The sequence below is a fragment of the Bos indicus genome, chromosome 2 (genome assembly GCF_029378745.1).
Source record: "Bos indicus isolate NIAB-ARS_2022 breed Sahiwal x Tharparkar chromosome 2, NIAB-ARS_B.indTharparkar_mat_pri_1.0, whole genome shotgun sequence".
NCBI lineage: Eukaryota > Metazoa > Chordata > Mammalia > Artiodactyla > Bovidae > Bos > Bos indicus.
The window spans coordinates 101,431,959-101,448,909 of NC_091761.1; the positions used below are offsets into that span (position 1 = coordinate 101,431,959).

Here is a 16,951-nt window from a genome sequence, read left to right on the forward strand (position 1 = left end):
GAGATATTATAAATGTCAAAACAATATTGTCTGGTTTGTTCTTCCAGATTAATTTTAGAATGATTTTCTAAGGCTCCTCAAAATTCGCAGTAAAGTTTTTATTTGAAATATATTAAATATTTAAATCAAACTTCTCAAGAACTTTGTTAATAGACTTCCTGAGTCCGTGGGATATCTATATTAAATCAATCCCTGTTTTATATCTCTGAATAAAGTATGTTTTTCTTGAGATTTACTGAGTTTTGTATTAGCGTTCTACAAGGTAAGTGTGTTTTATTGTTGCTAGATTTAATGAAATGTTTTTCTTTTATATCTTCTGTTCATTAATTGCATATATGAACATTACTACTTTATAACTGTAGTACATTTATAGTTATATGATCTCTTTATAATTCCCTTTTCCCATTTAGCTTTATACATATTACTGATCTATCTCTAATGTCTATCAATGTAAATCACAATATATGCAATATGATAACTTTATCTACTTCATTCCTAGAGTTTTATTGCATATTTCTTCACCTTAATATTGTCTACATATTTCTACTCTAGCTGTCCTTTTCATTTATACTATTCCTTCTTGAGACTGAGTCCTTGTAAGGGAAGGAGTGTATTCTCCTTATATTTGTGGTCTGGTAAAATTAAACTAATGCCTGACATGAAGTAAACACTCAAATGTTTTAAGTGAATGCCTGAGTGAATAATTTTGAGCTTCAGATTCAAGATTGTTGTGGGTTATCAATGGAAAGCATTAAACAAGACAGAGAAGAAGACAGAAGTTAAATGGCCCAGACACAGAGCCTTGGTACCCAAGAGACTCATGTGGAAGGAGGCCAAATAGATAATTGACTTCCCAATCAGGATAGATACAGAGGATACCTAACTGATACATCACTGAAGTGGAGAGAAAGTTGCCCATCTGGTCTTTCATCCTGTGAATATAAGCAGCAAGGCTGTGTTAATCCCAACTGGCTGGTCAGTGAAGCAAGAGAACTCCATTTATTATTGATTCCGGGACAAAGAGAGACAGCCAGCAGTTAACCAGATATGGGACTGAACTCTGACAGGTTGTATCATAGGAAACTATTCTGTAATCAGCATACCAGAAGAAATTAAACCTTTGATTTGATTAAGAGAAAGTGTTTTATAATAAATAAGTAAAGTATGAAATAACTCAATGAATTTACTCACCAGTTGAGACTAACATGTGCCACTAATTGCAGCAATAATAAAAATAAACACAGAACTAGCTAATGTTTATTAAGGATTTATTAGATGCCAAGCATGTGATTGGTGCTGTACAGAGATTAACTCACTTAATCCTCAAGTCAATGAATTCAGTGTGATTTTGGTTGTATTTTACATGTGGGAAAATACAGCTTAGAAAGCTTGGTGAGTAGCTTGAATAAATTCACATACTAGTATGTGGTGAAACTGATTTGTGAGGAAAAGTCACAATTATCAATCACTACTTTTTTTCACGTGAAGAGCTTTAACATAAATACCAATGTCAGAGCTTCACTTTCAGGCATTATTACTTAATTGATCTGGAGTAGGGTTTGGTGATATTGGTATTTTTTAAAAAGCTACATGGTGATTTCAACATGTACTGAGTTGAGAACCATTGACCTACCAAGGCCCATTACTGACAGTGTAGCCTTGCCCTCCAGTTGTACCTTGTCAATACAAAGGAAGGACAATAGTCATATAATTTCAAATAGTTTTAAGATTTATTTTCATTCTTCTATCCTCTATGCATTGTCCGTATTTATTTATCCTGGGTTTACCTCTCTGATCCTGCCTGCTGATTGATTGTTTCCTGCCTGCTATTGTCTCCTGGAATGTTTCAGTATACAGCCTGGGTTATAAAGTATCTTATGTTTTGCCTCTGCTGCTGCTGCTGCTGCTACTAAGTCGCTTCAGTCGTGTCTGACTCTGTGTGACCCCATAGACGGCAGCCCACCAGGCTCCTCCATCCATGGGATTCTCCATATCTATATTGAGATAGGATTGCTATTATCATGCCTTCACTGCTCTTGTAAATCTTTCCCTATATTCTTCTCAGTTTTATCAAACAGGTTGTAGTTGATTAGGTTTTATTAAAATCAGTTGATTAGGTTTCTTAAATGCCTCATTGTATTAGTTTTACTAATGATTGATTTAACAGTGCTTATACAAATTGCTGTAAATAATAAGTTTCTGGTTCTAGATATTTCCATGTAGTCAAAAAATTATACTAAGACCAGATTCCCACCACCTTTCTGTATTTTCCAACATAATAATTTACCCTTCCTCCATTGCTAACACAGGCAATATTATTAAAATGAAGTACTATCACAACAATAGGGAAATGGGCAGAAGGCATATATACACACTTGAGGAAAAATGAAGTACAAAAAGAAATATAAAAATAGTCAATCTAATCAGTGAAACACCAATGAAATATTTTTATATATGGATTAGCAACATTTTTTTCAGATATTCTACCTTATAATTTATATATTTATTATTTTATTGTTCATGGTGTCATCATGATTGAATGCAGTCTCCACAAGGGAGGCAATTTTGTCTGTTTTGGTCAGTGATATATTGTAAGATCTGAAGCCAATGCCTGTCCTTACATAGACAATAATAAATATTTCCCAAAGAAATAAATACTTGTGTGAGTGGGTCCATAACAAAGATGTGTGGTGCATTGTATATATTATTATAAAACTGGCAGGGGTATGAATTCATGTAATAATTCTAAAGAGAAATCTGTGAAAGGGTATCATGATTTTAAAAAAATATATTTTCTTTGGATGATTATTCACTTACACTTCTAAACTGTGCTTTAAGGATGCAGTCAGTAAAGTAGAGATTTATAGATAGAAAACCATGTTCATAGCATTGATAATCATATGGGAAACAAATATAGCTTATTTTAAGTAAAATGTGGTGTTTGCATTCTTTCAAAATAGACTACTGTGAAAATGCAGTAATGTTAAATGAAAGATGGAGGGTGGATAATAGAGGATGGTTCCAATTTTGTAAAAATTGAGATACAGAGATAAACAAGTTGTAAACCAAAGTGATAACACTAATTATTATCACTCAGATTCTCAGAGCTACCAGGGAATCTAATAGTAATTAATCTGGTAGTAAAAAAAGTTTAATTTTTTTCTTTGTAGTAGTATAAAATGCATAAAATTTCTAAAAGAATGTATTAATATATTGCTTTGTGATCAGAAAGATACTTCATTTATTAAAATTATCTTTGTAATTCTCCAAACTCTGAGGATATATTAAATAATCTGTTACAATGTAACCTTCACAGGGCAAGTCTTTTTATCTGCTTTGTTCATTAGTGGATTCCCCATACCTAGAATAATGTTTGGGATAAAGTAGTACTCCAAAATACCTTTTGAACAAATGAATGCATGTGCAAACAACTAATGTGTCTCCCTCTTTTGAAGGCAATTTCAAAGTGTTAAGGACTGATCAGTTCCTTTTTCTGTTGAGTTGAACAATTGATCCATCCATCTGGTGGCTCAGTTTGTAAAAAGTCTGCCTGCAGTGCCGGAGACCCAGGTTCAATACCTGAGTCGGAAAGATCCCTTGGAGAAAGAAATGGCAACCCACTTCAGTATTCTTCCATGGAGAATTCCATGGACAGAGGAGCCTGTGGGCTATAGTCCATGCAGTCACAAAGAGTCGGACAGGACTGAATGATTAACACTTCACTTTCAAGTGCTATTCATAGGATGTCTTCTTTCCACTTAGGAGAGACTGCTTTCTCAGGGGATGAAAATTATCTTTTTCATCATTTTGGAGGGAAATGACCAATACATGGCAGATGTGGATTCTAATGTATGTGAAATTTAAAATGCTTATGACAGAAATCTTTTGGACTGCAGCCTACCAGGCTCCTCTGTCCATGGGATTTTCTAGACAAAAGTACTGGAGTGGGGTGCCATTGCCTTCTCCGTTATCTTTAGTAAGTAACTTTAAATTATCTGAGTGTCCTCAGATGTAAAGAAAACCATAATTGTTAGTGAATATTGTTATTTTGTTATCCAGTTAAAATTTGTTCAGTTCCCCATCTATAGAGAACAAAAGGAATATAAAAATAATACTGTTGGGGATAGAAACTTATTGAAAAAGGACAATAGGCCAATAATATATAAGAAATGCTATATTGTGTTTCATTGTAATTCAGTAAAGGGATGTTTGCAAGTAAGTTTTACCATGTAGCATGCAGTTTAGATTTATGCAGTTAGATATATTCCTTATTTAAAAATTTATATTTATTGCATATTTTCTCAAAACTAAAATCAAGAATGATGGATTTAATAGTAGCATTTGTTTTTTAATAAAATATTAAATAAGACTGTATCAGTGTGTACAATGAGTTTCTATTTTACACAGAGTTCTTTATTTTTTCTCTAGGATTCAGAATTTCCTACACATATGCAACCAAATCCAAACCTGGATTTAGGCAAAGAGAATCTTTGTCCAGCAAAATTTGACTACAAGCTGAATAACATATTCAGACTTCACGAACTTCCAGTGAGCTGGTAGGATTCTTGATGTTTTATTAATACTTTTGAGGTTTTATTGTCATGTCTAAATTTTGATGCTCTTGTAGCTGTTTATGATCAAAGTGGTTTGCTCTTAGCCTGTATCTGAAGTTACTACTTGTAACACTGAAAGAATCTGCTTAAAGCTGCTGCAAGAACCTCAATACTAATTGGTTTAGGCACTTGATGGCAGTACAGCCCAAGTGCACAACTGTGCATATTTAATGTAGAGGTTGCAGTTCTTGGTTAAAATGAAGCACACGTTGTTTTTAGAGAGGTTTGTAGGATTTTTTTAAAAATAGGATCTCAGCAACTATGCATTTCATTTGATTATTTTACCTAAAATTTTGCCAGTGTACTTTTTTTTCCTCATTAACACATTGTTTTGTTTTCTTTTGAGGATCATAGTTTTGCAAACCATAATCATATCAGTGTGAAAGTGAAGCCTATTATTTGGTATTTATTAAAATGTACTATTTTATGAATCTGAATATTTACATTTATAGCAAATGTTTAAAATCTTGTAAAATTTATACTGCTCTTATTTAGAGTGTTTGAGAAAAATATTTCTGTGAAGAATCAGTAAATATACAGCCTATCATAGATTTCTGTGGTAGATTAATTTCTTACTAAGTGGTCAGCTTTTGTAAATAATCATAGATATATCATTTTGATTACAGTTTAGGTAAGTAATATTGTTTTCTTGTATTTGTTCATATAATCCCAAGTTTATTACTGACCTTTAAGAACTCTAGGATTTGTACAAAAATACTTGACATACATGTTTGTCATAATAACTCCTGTTATATTTGAAAGAAAATGAAAAGTGAAAGTGTTAGTCACTCAATTGTGTCCGACTCTTTGTGGCCCCATGGACTGTAGCCCGCCTGGCTCCTCTGTCCATGGGATTCTCCGGGCAAGAAGAGTCTCGTGGGTTGCCTTTTCTTCTCCAGGGAATCTCCCCCACTCAGGGATGGAACCTGGGTCTCCACTTTGCAGGCAGACTCTACCAATTGAGCCCCTAGGGAAGCCCCTGTTATGTTTAATGAGGACGAATGTCTCAGAAGAGAGTGTTAACCAACTCTAATAACATACACTTACCTGTGATGAGATTTTCATTTGCTCTGAATGAACTTCTGTGGAATTTACTTTCTAAGACCCATTTGTTTGATTATTTGCATGTACCAAGAATACTGTCTATGGTACCCTGCTTATGAGCACAGTAAATATGATCTTTTCTGCCATGATGAAAACCTGTAGGTTAATGAATTGAAAAAGTTTGTTAGTAAAAAGAACTATAATAATGATACATTCATTCCTTAAATAGTCTATTTCAACTTAAAACAGTTCATCTGCACTCACATCCCAGTCTTTTGATGTAAGGTCATGACTTTTTCTTTGATTAAGTGACTGTTGATTGGAATTCTACATCATATTTCTTTCCAATAATGCATCACCAACAAGTTCAATTTTGTAATTTCTGTAATCTAAAACAAGAGCTTGAGACACTCAGATGATCTCCTCACTTTTCTGCAGCATTAATTTAATTTTCATTGATAGCAGTTCTGCTTATCACACTCATATTTCATCACCTTGATTAATTTTTAATTATTTCACAGTAGCAAACACAACAGGCTTTTGAAGGGCGAATAACAAACTCCTTTGATGCTTTGTGATCCTGGACCTCAGCTGGTAGGAACAGCCTGTGCTAGTCTGCTGGTGCACAATCTGGGATCTCTGAACAGTCTAGGTACTGTAAGCGCAGCCTACAGTGACCAATGACTATGTGAAGGTTAAGAGAGAAGCTTTCGCTAAATGAAAACAAGGAAAAGAAAACATGGGAAACATTTGACTCTTAGTCAAAGACAAAATCTAGATTTCAGCTGAATTTATTTGCAGCCTTTGGAAAGACAGCTGCCCTGATAACTACTACTGCAACCCAGGGAACAATTTCTCTGTCATAATCTTCACTAGTTAGCCCATTAGGAGAAAATATTCTAGCATTATGAGTTAGACAGTAAGAAAAAACTGATCAATTGTGAGTAGAAAATGATAATCACTAATCTTCCAGAGTAACATACCTCAAAGGAAAATTAAGCTGTGACTTTGGGACAACTCATTTCCCTGGGAACCCCCCTCCCTTTTTTTTTTTTTTCTCTCTGACTGTTTCTTTTCAATTTGTCTCACTTTCTGCTTCCTGATACAGCCATTTCTTTTGGGTTCCAGGTTTGTTTTTCCCTCTCCTACCTTGTTTTCTTCTACTGCTTTCTCTGTATTCTTATTGTATACCACCAGTCCTTAACCGGCCATAATAAAAAACTCAACTGTAAATTTATAGTGTTGCTCAGATAATTTAATATTCTCTGTTCTTAATTTTAAAACCAGTTACCACACTCCCTTCAGTCCTTATATACACGCAGAAGTTTGGCACTTTATAAGTCTTTAATGTTGCTCAGTCCATCGGTCATGTCCAGCTCTTTTAGACCCCATGGACTTCAGCACTCCAGGCTTCCCTGTCCTTTACTATCTCCCAGAGTTTGCTCAAACTCATGTTCATTGAGTCGATGATGCCATCCAATCATCTTATCCTCTGTTGCCCCTTTCTCATCCTGCCCTCAGTCTTTCCCAGTATTAGGTTCTTTTTTTTTAATTTTTTTTATTTTTAAACTTTACATAATTGTATTAGTTTTGCCAAATATCAAAATGAATCCACCACAGGTATACATGTGTTCCCCATCCTGAACCCTCCTCCCTCCTCCCTCCCCATACCATCCCTCTGGGTCGTCCCAGTGCTCTAGCCCCATGCATCCAGTATCGTGCATCGAACCTGGACTGGCATCTCGTTTCATACATGATATTTTACATGTTTCAATGCCATTCTCCCAAATCTTCCCACCCTCTCCCTCTCCCATAGAGTCCATAAGACTGTTCTATACATCAGTGTCTCTTTTGCTGTCTCGTACAAAGGGTTATTGTTACCATCTTTCTAAATTCCATATATATGCGTTAGTATACTGTAATGGTGTTTTTCCTTCTGGCTTACTTCACTCTGTATAATAGGCTCCAGTTTCATCCACCTCATTAGAACTGATTCAAATGTATTCTTTTTAATGGCTGAGTAATACTCCATTGTGTATATGTACCACAGCTTTCTTATCCATTCATCTGCTGATGGACATCTAGGTTGCTTCCATGTCCTGGCTATTATAAACAGTGCTGCGATGAACATTGGGGTACACGTGTCTCTTTCCCTTCTGAGGAGAACACAGGCAAAACACTCTCTGACATACATCACAGCAGGATCCTCTATGACCCACCTCCCAGAATATTGGAAATAAAAGCAAAAATAAACAAATGGGACCTAATTAACCTTAAAAGCTTCTGCACATCAAAGGAAACTATTAGCAAGGTGAAAAGACAGCCTTCAGAATGGGAGAAAATAATAGCAAATGAAGCAACTGACAAGCAACTAATCTCAAAAATATACAAGCAACTCCTACAGCTCAACTCCAGAAAAATAAATGACCCAATCAAAAAATGGGCCAAAGAACTAAATAGACATCTCTCCAAAGAAGACATACAGATGGCTAACAAACATGAAAAGATGCTCAACATCACTCATTATCAGAGAAATGCAAATCAAAACCACTATGAGGTACCATTTCACACCAGTCAGAATGGCTGGGATCCAAAAGTCTACAAATAATAAATGCTGGAGAGGGCATGGAGAAAAGGGAACCCTCTTACACTGTTGGTGGGAATGCAAACTAGTACAGCCACTATGGAGAACAGTGTGAAGATTCCATAAAAAACTGGAAATAGAACTGCCTTATGATCCAGCAATCCCACTGCTGGGCATACACACTGAGGAAACCAGTATTAGGTTCTTTTCCAGTGAGTCAACTCTTTGCATAAGGTGGCCAAAGTATTGGAGCTTCAGCTTTAGCATCCATCTTTCCAGTGAATAGTCAGGGTTGATTTCCTTTAGGATTAACTGCTTTGATCTCCTTGCTCTCCAAGGGACTCTCAAGAGTCTTCTCTAACACCACAGTTTGAAGACATCAGTTCTTCAGTGCTCAGCCTCCTTTATGGTCCAACTGTCACATCCATACATGACTACTGGAAAAACCATAGCTCTGACTATGTGGACCTTTGTCAGCATAGTGACGTCTCTGCTTTCTAATACACCATCTAGGTTTATAATAGTTTTTCTTCCAAGGAACAAGTGTCTTTTAATTTCATGGCTGCAGTCACTGTCTGCAGTGATTTTGGAGTGCAAGAAAATATAGTCTGTCACTGTTTCCATTGTTTCCTCATCTATTTGCCATGAAGTTATGGGACTCGATGCCATGATCTCACTTTTTTGAATGTTGAGGTCTTTAATAGTATAATGTTCATTGACTCAATTATATGTTTCTTTGAAGAATAAAAAAAATTGCTTTATATGTAGCTGTGAATTTATTTTGATTTTAAATTACCATGAGTGTAAATGAAATTCTTCCTCTATGGTGTATAGGTTTCTTAACTTCATCAAAATAACAATAACAGTAATAACAATGATAATGAAAGAATGTCAATAATAACAATAAACCATTTTAGTAAGCATCTGTAAATGCCAGGATTCAGCTGTTTCCCCTGTTTCTTTATGTCTCTCTGTCTCTGTCTCTTTTACTTACACATTCACACACACACAGATGAGGCTCAGAAACCTTGTGAATTACACAGAAAGAATTTGTATCAGGTCCAGTTAACTCAAAAACAAACCACAAAATAGTGGATAAGTCCATACATTGTATTAAAGAAAAAGACCAAGGAAATAGTTTCTATTTTTACAATCAAGCATATAAATTTGTCAGTAACCTACAACTATATAACCCATGAGTTTGGCCAAGATACTTTTTCCCCTGACAAATTTAACCTAGGATAATTGCTTTAAACTTAAATATTAAAATAATTCATTAGACTGTTTTTAAGTGCAGAATTTGCTAATTATATATTGTTTCCCTGGAAAACACAGATTTATTAAAATGTATTTTTGCTGGATTTTTCTAATAAGGTCATAATAAAATAAATGCACATTAAATTCCATATACTTTAAAAATTCTTGGTGTCTTACTAATTTTCATTTTTATAGAGTGCAGTTTCATAGGTTAAATCAGATTAGTTAACAGAGTTTTTGAATACTAAGATAGCTGTCTTTCTCCTGCCTTTACAAGATGCTTTACATCAGCCTAGAACATTAACTCCCATTAGTTAAAAAAAAAACATTTTCTTGACCAACCACCCCCTCCCTGCCCCCACCAAACCTATGCTGTTTCCCCAGAAGCTGCTCTGCTCATTTCCCTAAAAAGGTTGGCAGTAGTGCTGATTGAACTAACAGTTTTTACTTACTCTTCCCATTCAGTGGAACTCCTCTGTCCTCTACTCTGGAACTGACTCTTGTCAGTCATTGGCTGCTGCCATGCCCACCACCAGTGGCCACTCACTCATTCTCCTCTTAGCTGCAGTTGGTACAGCCCACCACCCCTGTGATTACTCTCTTGACTTCATTATTTGCCTGGTCCTGGTCTTCCTGCTGGGTCCCAGACTGTCCTGCTCAGTGTCTTGTCAGTAGGCTGCTTCTCTTCTGCCAGACTTATGGCTGGTAACTGCTCTGGCTCAGCCTTCTGGCTTCATCTTTTCACAGTCTACACTTTTTCCTGTGGCCTCTTCCAAGCTCAGTCTTTAAGTACTCTCCACAGAGTAGGAAATGGCAACCCGCTCCAGTATTCTTACCTGAAAAATCCCATGGACAGAGGAGCTTGTTAGACTACATTCCATGGGTCACAAAGAGTCAGACATGACTGGGCAGCTGATCACACAATGATAGATAATCCCCTTGGCAATATCTCTACCATTGACATCTCCCTTGGGCTTGAACACCTAATAGGCTTCTTCAAATTACCATGTTCAGAAAGAACTCTTGTTTTCCCTCAGAAAACTGGCTCTACTGATCTTCACCATTTTGCAAAAGCAAAATGTGAATTTACATGAACTTATTCAAGCTAAAAGCCTAGAAGTAATTTTAATTACTCATTCTCTCACCCCACAATTCCCACCATCAATCCAAGAGTAAGTCTGATAGGTTTTGCCTCCAAAACACATTTACATTTTCCCACTTCTCTCTATCTATATTACTGTGGCCATATCTTACACTATTGCAAAAGCCTACTAATTCATTTACTTCATGCTAGCTAAATTTATCTTTTAAAAATATAAACCAGATGATAAAATTCACTGCTTTCAGTACGATAATGTCTCCCCCCTGTTTTAAAGTAAGATCCCAAACTTCTTACTGAGGCCTACAGCACTCTTCTGGTTGGGACTGTTGTCCACCTCTCGTTGCATTGACTGCATGCTCTCCCTGCTTTCTTGTTAAGACTAAACTACCCAATCTTCTCCCTATTCTTATCTCTGCCCTCCGGTCTTTATACTAACTCTTCCCTCTATTTGAGTTTTTACTTCTCCAGTTTGTGCATGTCTGGCTCATTCTTCTCTCTAAAATCTCAGCTCAGATGTTACCTCCTTGGGTAGGCAGTTCTTGAAATATGTAACTAATGTTTTACTCTTCATTCCTTCAGTTACTGTCAATCCTAACATTCTATTAATACTTTGTTTCCATCATGGAATTCAGCAGACATGCAGTATATATTATTTTGAAGTATTTTATAAAGTAATTAGCCTCCAATTAAAATAAATAAATTAATTTACCAAAAAAAATTGAAAAAGAACATGAAATCTTAGTGTTTTCCTAATTTATAGATGGCAAAGACTGGCTAAATACTCACCAATTCAGTTTCCTCCTCCCTGGGCCTATTGGAAGATTCTATCTCCTAGCCTTCTGAAGTGAGTCATCTCTTAAGTCTTCCAATAGGATACTCTGCTCTCTCCAGTTTCATCCTCATAGCTGGAATCAGCAAACTTTGAAAGTGACAAGTTGTGTGCTAGAAGGCAAGTGCATCTCTGGGTCATGTGTTGCTTGGAGAGTTTTCAGTTGTCATCAAGCTTTGCCTGACGTCCTGATTTAACTTCCCTAACTAATGCACAATATTTTTGTGAAAATAGATGCATTAGGATATATAAGATTAATGAAACATTTTAAAAAAAGAAAGACTGAAAGTACTTTCACATTTACTCATTCAGCAAAAATGTAGTTAGCATTCATCAGGTACGACTCTGGACCATTAACTAAATACATAGAAATATGTTTCCAGCAGCTTACGTTTGTTACAAGGAACAAGTAATAAACCAATAGTGAACACATATATGCTCTTGTATCTTTGATGATCATAAGTGCTACAGAGAAACACAAAGCAGACAGAGGGACATGGAATAGAGGGTGGCCTGAGGTTAAACACAAGGAGCCAGGACTCTTCTGAGAAGCTGACATGTAATAAAAACCTGAAGTGGGTGAGGAAGTGAGACATACACCAAATAAAGAAGAAAATTAGAGTTGAGGAAACAACAAACGCAAAGTCCTATCCCATGAACTTCCATAGAAGCAGTCATCAGAAATAAATAAAAAGTGACTAAGTAGCTTTTAATGCAAAAAAAAAATGGGCATCATAGAAATGTAATTTTTTAGCATGGGTCTATATATTTCTGGTAGCATGTCCAGAATGTTCCAACAAGGAGTCTGCTAGAAACAGAGTAAGTGAACTTGGATTAATAGAAGAGGAGAAGAAAATGAAGTTAGGTACTTGGGGACCAGAGAGAGAGAGACTTAAGTCCTCACGAATCATAGTAAAGAGGACTGTGAATTTTATTCTGAGAATGCTGGAACGCTATTAGAAGATTGCGAGAAGAATTATGCAATTTGGCTTATATTATATAACAACAAGATGTTCTGACAACTGTGTGGGAATTAGACTGTCAATGGAGGTTAAGAGTAGAAGCTGGCAGACTAGTTAGGAACTATTTCAGTAATTTAAGAGAGTTATAAAGATTTTCTGGGCTAGGTTATAGATAGTGTTATAGAGACTAAATGGTAAGATTTTTAGTTTTTGGTGAGAAAGTGAGCAGGATTTTTGGGTAGGCTGGGTATAGGCTGAGAGAGAAGAATTATGGATGACTCCAGGGTTTTTGGTCAGATCAAATGAAGACAGAGTGGCTATTAATTTCAAGGCTAAGGGAGGGCCAGGTTTGGAATGTGGGGTTGGTCATGTCAAGTCTGGGAAGCTTATTAAACTTGCAAGTAGACTTAGAGGTGAATGGGACCCATTGGGCTCCACTGTGAACACAATTCACAGCTGCATGTGCTGCCTGGCAAGTAGTTAATTTCATGTCATTACTGTCCCATGCACTTCCATAGAAGCACCACCAGAAATAAAGAAAAAGTGACTAAGTAGCTTTTAATGCAAAAAAAAATGGGCATCATGGAAATGTAATTTTTTAGCATAGATCAGTATCTCTGATCTTCTTTGGGCTACCAATTATATATGTTTATAAGGAATCACTACTATATTTTAAAATGTATTTCCAAGTTAAATATTAGATCCTTTTTATAACTATAAATTTAACTTGAATTTTACAATGTATATTTATAAAACGAGGATCCCTGGTGGCTTAGTGGTAAAGAATCTGCCTAAGATTCAGGAGACACAGGTTTGATTCCTGGGTTGAGAAGATTCCCTGGAGAAGCAAATAGCAACCTACTCCAGTATTCTTGCCTGGAAAATCCCATGGACAGAGGAGCCTCGTGGACTTCAGTCTATGGGGTTGCAAAAGAGACAGACACGACTTATCGACTAAACAGCAATTTACAATAAGTTGAATTCTGTTATTTTCATGATATTTATATCCCCTAACTGCTGCTGCTGCTGCTGCTAAGTCGCTTCAGTCGTGTCCGACTCTGTGTGACCCCATAGACGGCAGCCCACCAGGCTCCCCCAACCCTGGGATTCTCCAGGCAAGAACACTGGAGTGGGTTGCCATTTCTTCTCCAATGCATGAAAGTGAAAAGTGAAAGTGAAGTCGCTCAGTTGTGTCTGACTCCTAGCGACCCCATGGACTGCAGCCTACCAGGCTCCTCCTTCCATGGGATTTTCCAGGCAAGAGTACTGGAGTGGGGTGCCATTGCCTTCTCCTTATATCCCCTAAACAGACAAGCAATATATTAGAGCAAAATATATATTTAAACTTTGAATGATCAGAAGAAAAGAACTTATAGTCTCTTGAAACATCAAGAAAATTCTCCTTCAGTTCAGTTCAGTTCAGTTGCTCAGTTGTGTCCGACTCTTTGCAACCCCATGAATCACAGCATGCCAGGCCTCCCTGTCCATCACCAACTCCCGGAGTTCACCCAAACTCATGTGCATCGAGTCGGTGATGCCATCCAGCCATCTCATCCTCTGTCGTCCCCTTATCCTCCTGCCCCCAATCCTTCCCATAATCAGGGTCTTTTCCAGTGAGTCAGCTCTTCACATCAGGTGGCTAAAGTATTAGAGTTTCAGCCTCAGCATCAGTCCTTCCAATGAACACCCAAGACTGATCTCCTTTAGGATGGACTGGTTGGTTCCCTTGCAGTCCAAGGGACTCCCAAGAGTCTTCTCCAACACCACAGTTCAAAAGCATCAATTCTTCTGTGCTCAGTTTTCTTTATAGTCCAACTCTCACATCCATACATGACTACTGGAAAAACCATAGCCTTGACTAGACGGACCTTTGTTGGCAAAGTAATATCTCTGCTTTTTAATATGCTATATAGTCTCTTGAAACATCAAGAAAATTCTCCTTAGAAGGGTAATAATTATATGCAGTAAAATATTTGTAATCATTACTTACAAGGAGTGTACAGAATATTTTAAAACATTTTCTGTAGTATATAAATATATTCTGTTGATTTTGCGGTTTACTATCAAAGTACTAAGGTATTCAGTTATTTTCCATTAAATAATGATAATATTTATGACCTAAATATTTAAAAAGAAAGAGGAACATAAATTTATGGTAAATGTAAACATACATTTTTATGACCCATTTATCACTTTGTGTATGGTCCATAAATAAATACATCATCTAATTAGGAGATCAGATTCTCAATTTATTTCAGATTGTCTTTAGTGCCCTTGCCTGTATCTGTCTTCAGCTTTAAACTAGGCTTGTTTAGGCACTTTGGATTTGTTGAGCAGCTGTCATCTTCCAGAAGGTGTTCTGATTTTTTTTCTGAATCAAGTTACAGCTAAAATTATGGAAAGACCTTTTCATTGGTTATGCATGTTGCACAAAGCATTTTCAATTCCAGGGATGCGTAGACTCAGAGAGAGACCGACAGTTATCCTTCTGGGGCTCTAACAGTTTTTCATTCTGTTTTTAATTATCTAGATCCATAATAATAACCACAGTGACCTACAAGAAGGTATTGTTGGACATATTATAATTATATATAGCAATTATGTGTAGCACAACAATGCATAAAATCCAACTTATTAATTAAGGTTGGTAAAAATAAAACTATGCTTGTCTTCCTTAGGATGTGGCTTCACTTTTTGAAAAAGTCTAGTCCTTCAGTTTTTACCTTAAACTCTTTTCTGGGGTATATTATTATGATAAGGAAAGTCAAATTTCCATGGAATGACAATGCAATAATTTTCCAATAAATATGGAAACTATCTCTCACTCTACTTTCTTGCTTAGCTGCCTGCTATTAATAGTATTTCCTATTATGTAATAGAAAGGGAAATGGAAGTTTACAAAAAAGTATAATCCTTAAAATACAGAATGTTAGGGAAGATGGTTTAGGGCAAATATCAATATACTTTTCTTTTGAGCAATATATTTACTGTTTGAAGCTATATCATAATATCACATATACTAACAATTCAGTTTAAATAATCAGGGATTACAAGATTTGATAAGTAATAAGTGGTTTCAGTAATTTTTGTCATTACTTGGGATGTCTTACTTAAATTTGCCAAGACTTTGTCTTTAATCCATGCTAAAGTTGATGCACGTGGAATGATAGCTCACAAGTTATTTTTCCTTTGCTGTTCATAGATATATGGTGAATGAGCTATAAATATCAGTGCTTGTGACAGTACGTTTAAATCTTAAGCCAATTTTGGCAGTTTTTTATGTGGCCATGACCGAGATGAAGTTATCATGTTCATTTTATATGATTACTTTTTTCATATCAACAGTGTTTTATAATCTGAGTAAACAGTAAAACTTTTTTATTAGAGTATACCTCCAACAAGGTGACAATACTTGTACTTTGAATTGAACTTTAATTTAAAATTACTGACATTATCCCAAGACAATGCTATTAACTCAGTGAAAGTGAAAGTTACTCAGTGGTTTCTGACTCTCTTTGACCCCATAGACTCTATAATCCATGGAATTCCCCAGGCCAGAATACTGGAGAGGGTAGCCTTTCCCTTTGCCAGGGGATCTTCCCAACCCAGGAATTAAACCCAGGTATCCCGATTGCAGGCAGATTCTTTACCACCTGAGTCACCAGGGAAGCAGAGTACCTCATAAAATCAGACATTTCAATTTGCATGTTTTGTGAGCACCTCGGAGTTAATAGTTTTCAAAGGCAATTCCATCTTCTACCAACCCCTCCCTTCTACCCTCACTCCCTTCTTTCTCCTATTTTGGTTTGCGTCATTATCATCTGTATCGTCACCTAAGATCTGTGAATGTTTGGTCCTCCTAACCACTTAATCACATTCAGTCAGTCATTTAAGTCTATGTATTCTGTATCCAAAAAGAGCTGTGCACTATCCATTTCTCAGTCCATCAGCTAACACTTCGGCTTCTGTAACCTCCTCCTGCTGATCTCTCTGCCTCCAGTGTTCCTCCAACTTTAATTTATGCTCTTTACTGCCATTAGAGTAATCTTTCTAAAATGATTCTGAGATCTTATTTCTACTTTAAAATATTTTATTATATTTCAAGCCCTCAAGATATGCTTGACTTATCTCAGTCTAGCTCCAACCTATTTTTCTAGCTCTTATTTTACCCTTAGCCTCCATACCACTATGGTCTAGACTCAGTCTTTTCACATGTTCATGTCTTAGCCACTTTCCTTTCACTGGAAACGTCTCTCCTTTTTTTCTGTTTGTAAATAAAGAGCAACCTAAAGAAATCCCCACATATAAATCTAACCCTAACCATCCTTTCTGGTCTGTTAGTACTGCTGCTGCTAAGTCGCTTCAGTCGTGTCCGACTCTGTGCGACCCCATAGACAGCAGCCCACCAGGCTCCCCTGTCCCTGGGATTCTCCAGGCAAGAACACTGGAGTGGGTTGCCATTTCCTTCTCCAATGCATGAAAATGAAAAGTGAAAGTGAAGTTGTTCAGTCGTGTTTGACTCCTAGCGACCCCATGGACTGCAGCCCACCAGGCCCCTCC

General features: G+C 36.5%; 1 protein-coding gene across 2 annotated transcripts in view; it reads left to right on the forward strand.

The window, feature by feature from the left end:
* The window catches only part of SPAG16 (sperm associated antigen 16), a 1,079,093-nt gene that overhangs the window by 148,173 nt on the left and 913,969 nt on the right, over nucleotides 1–16,951 (forward strand). For both annotated transcript variants that reach the window (XM_070771730.1, XM_070771724.1), the window contains one exon: nucleotides 4,429–4,556. In XM_070771730.1, the coding sequence (XP_070627831.1) occupies nucleotides 4,429–4,556 (128 nt within the window). The remainder of the gene's footprint in view (nucleotides 1–4,428; nucleotides 4,557–16,951) is intronic.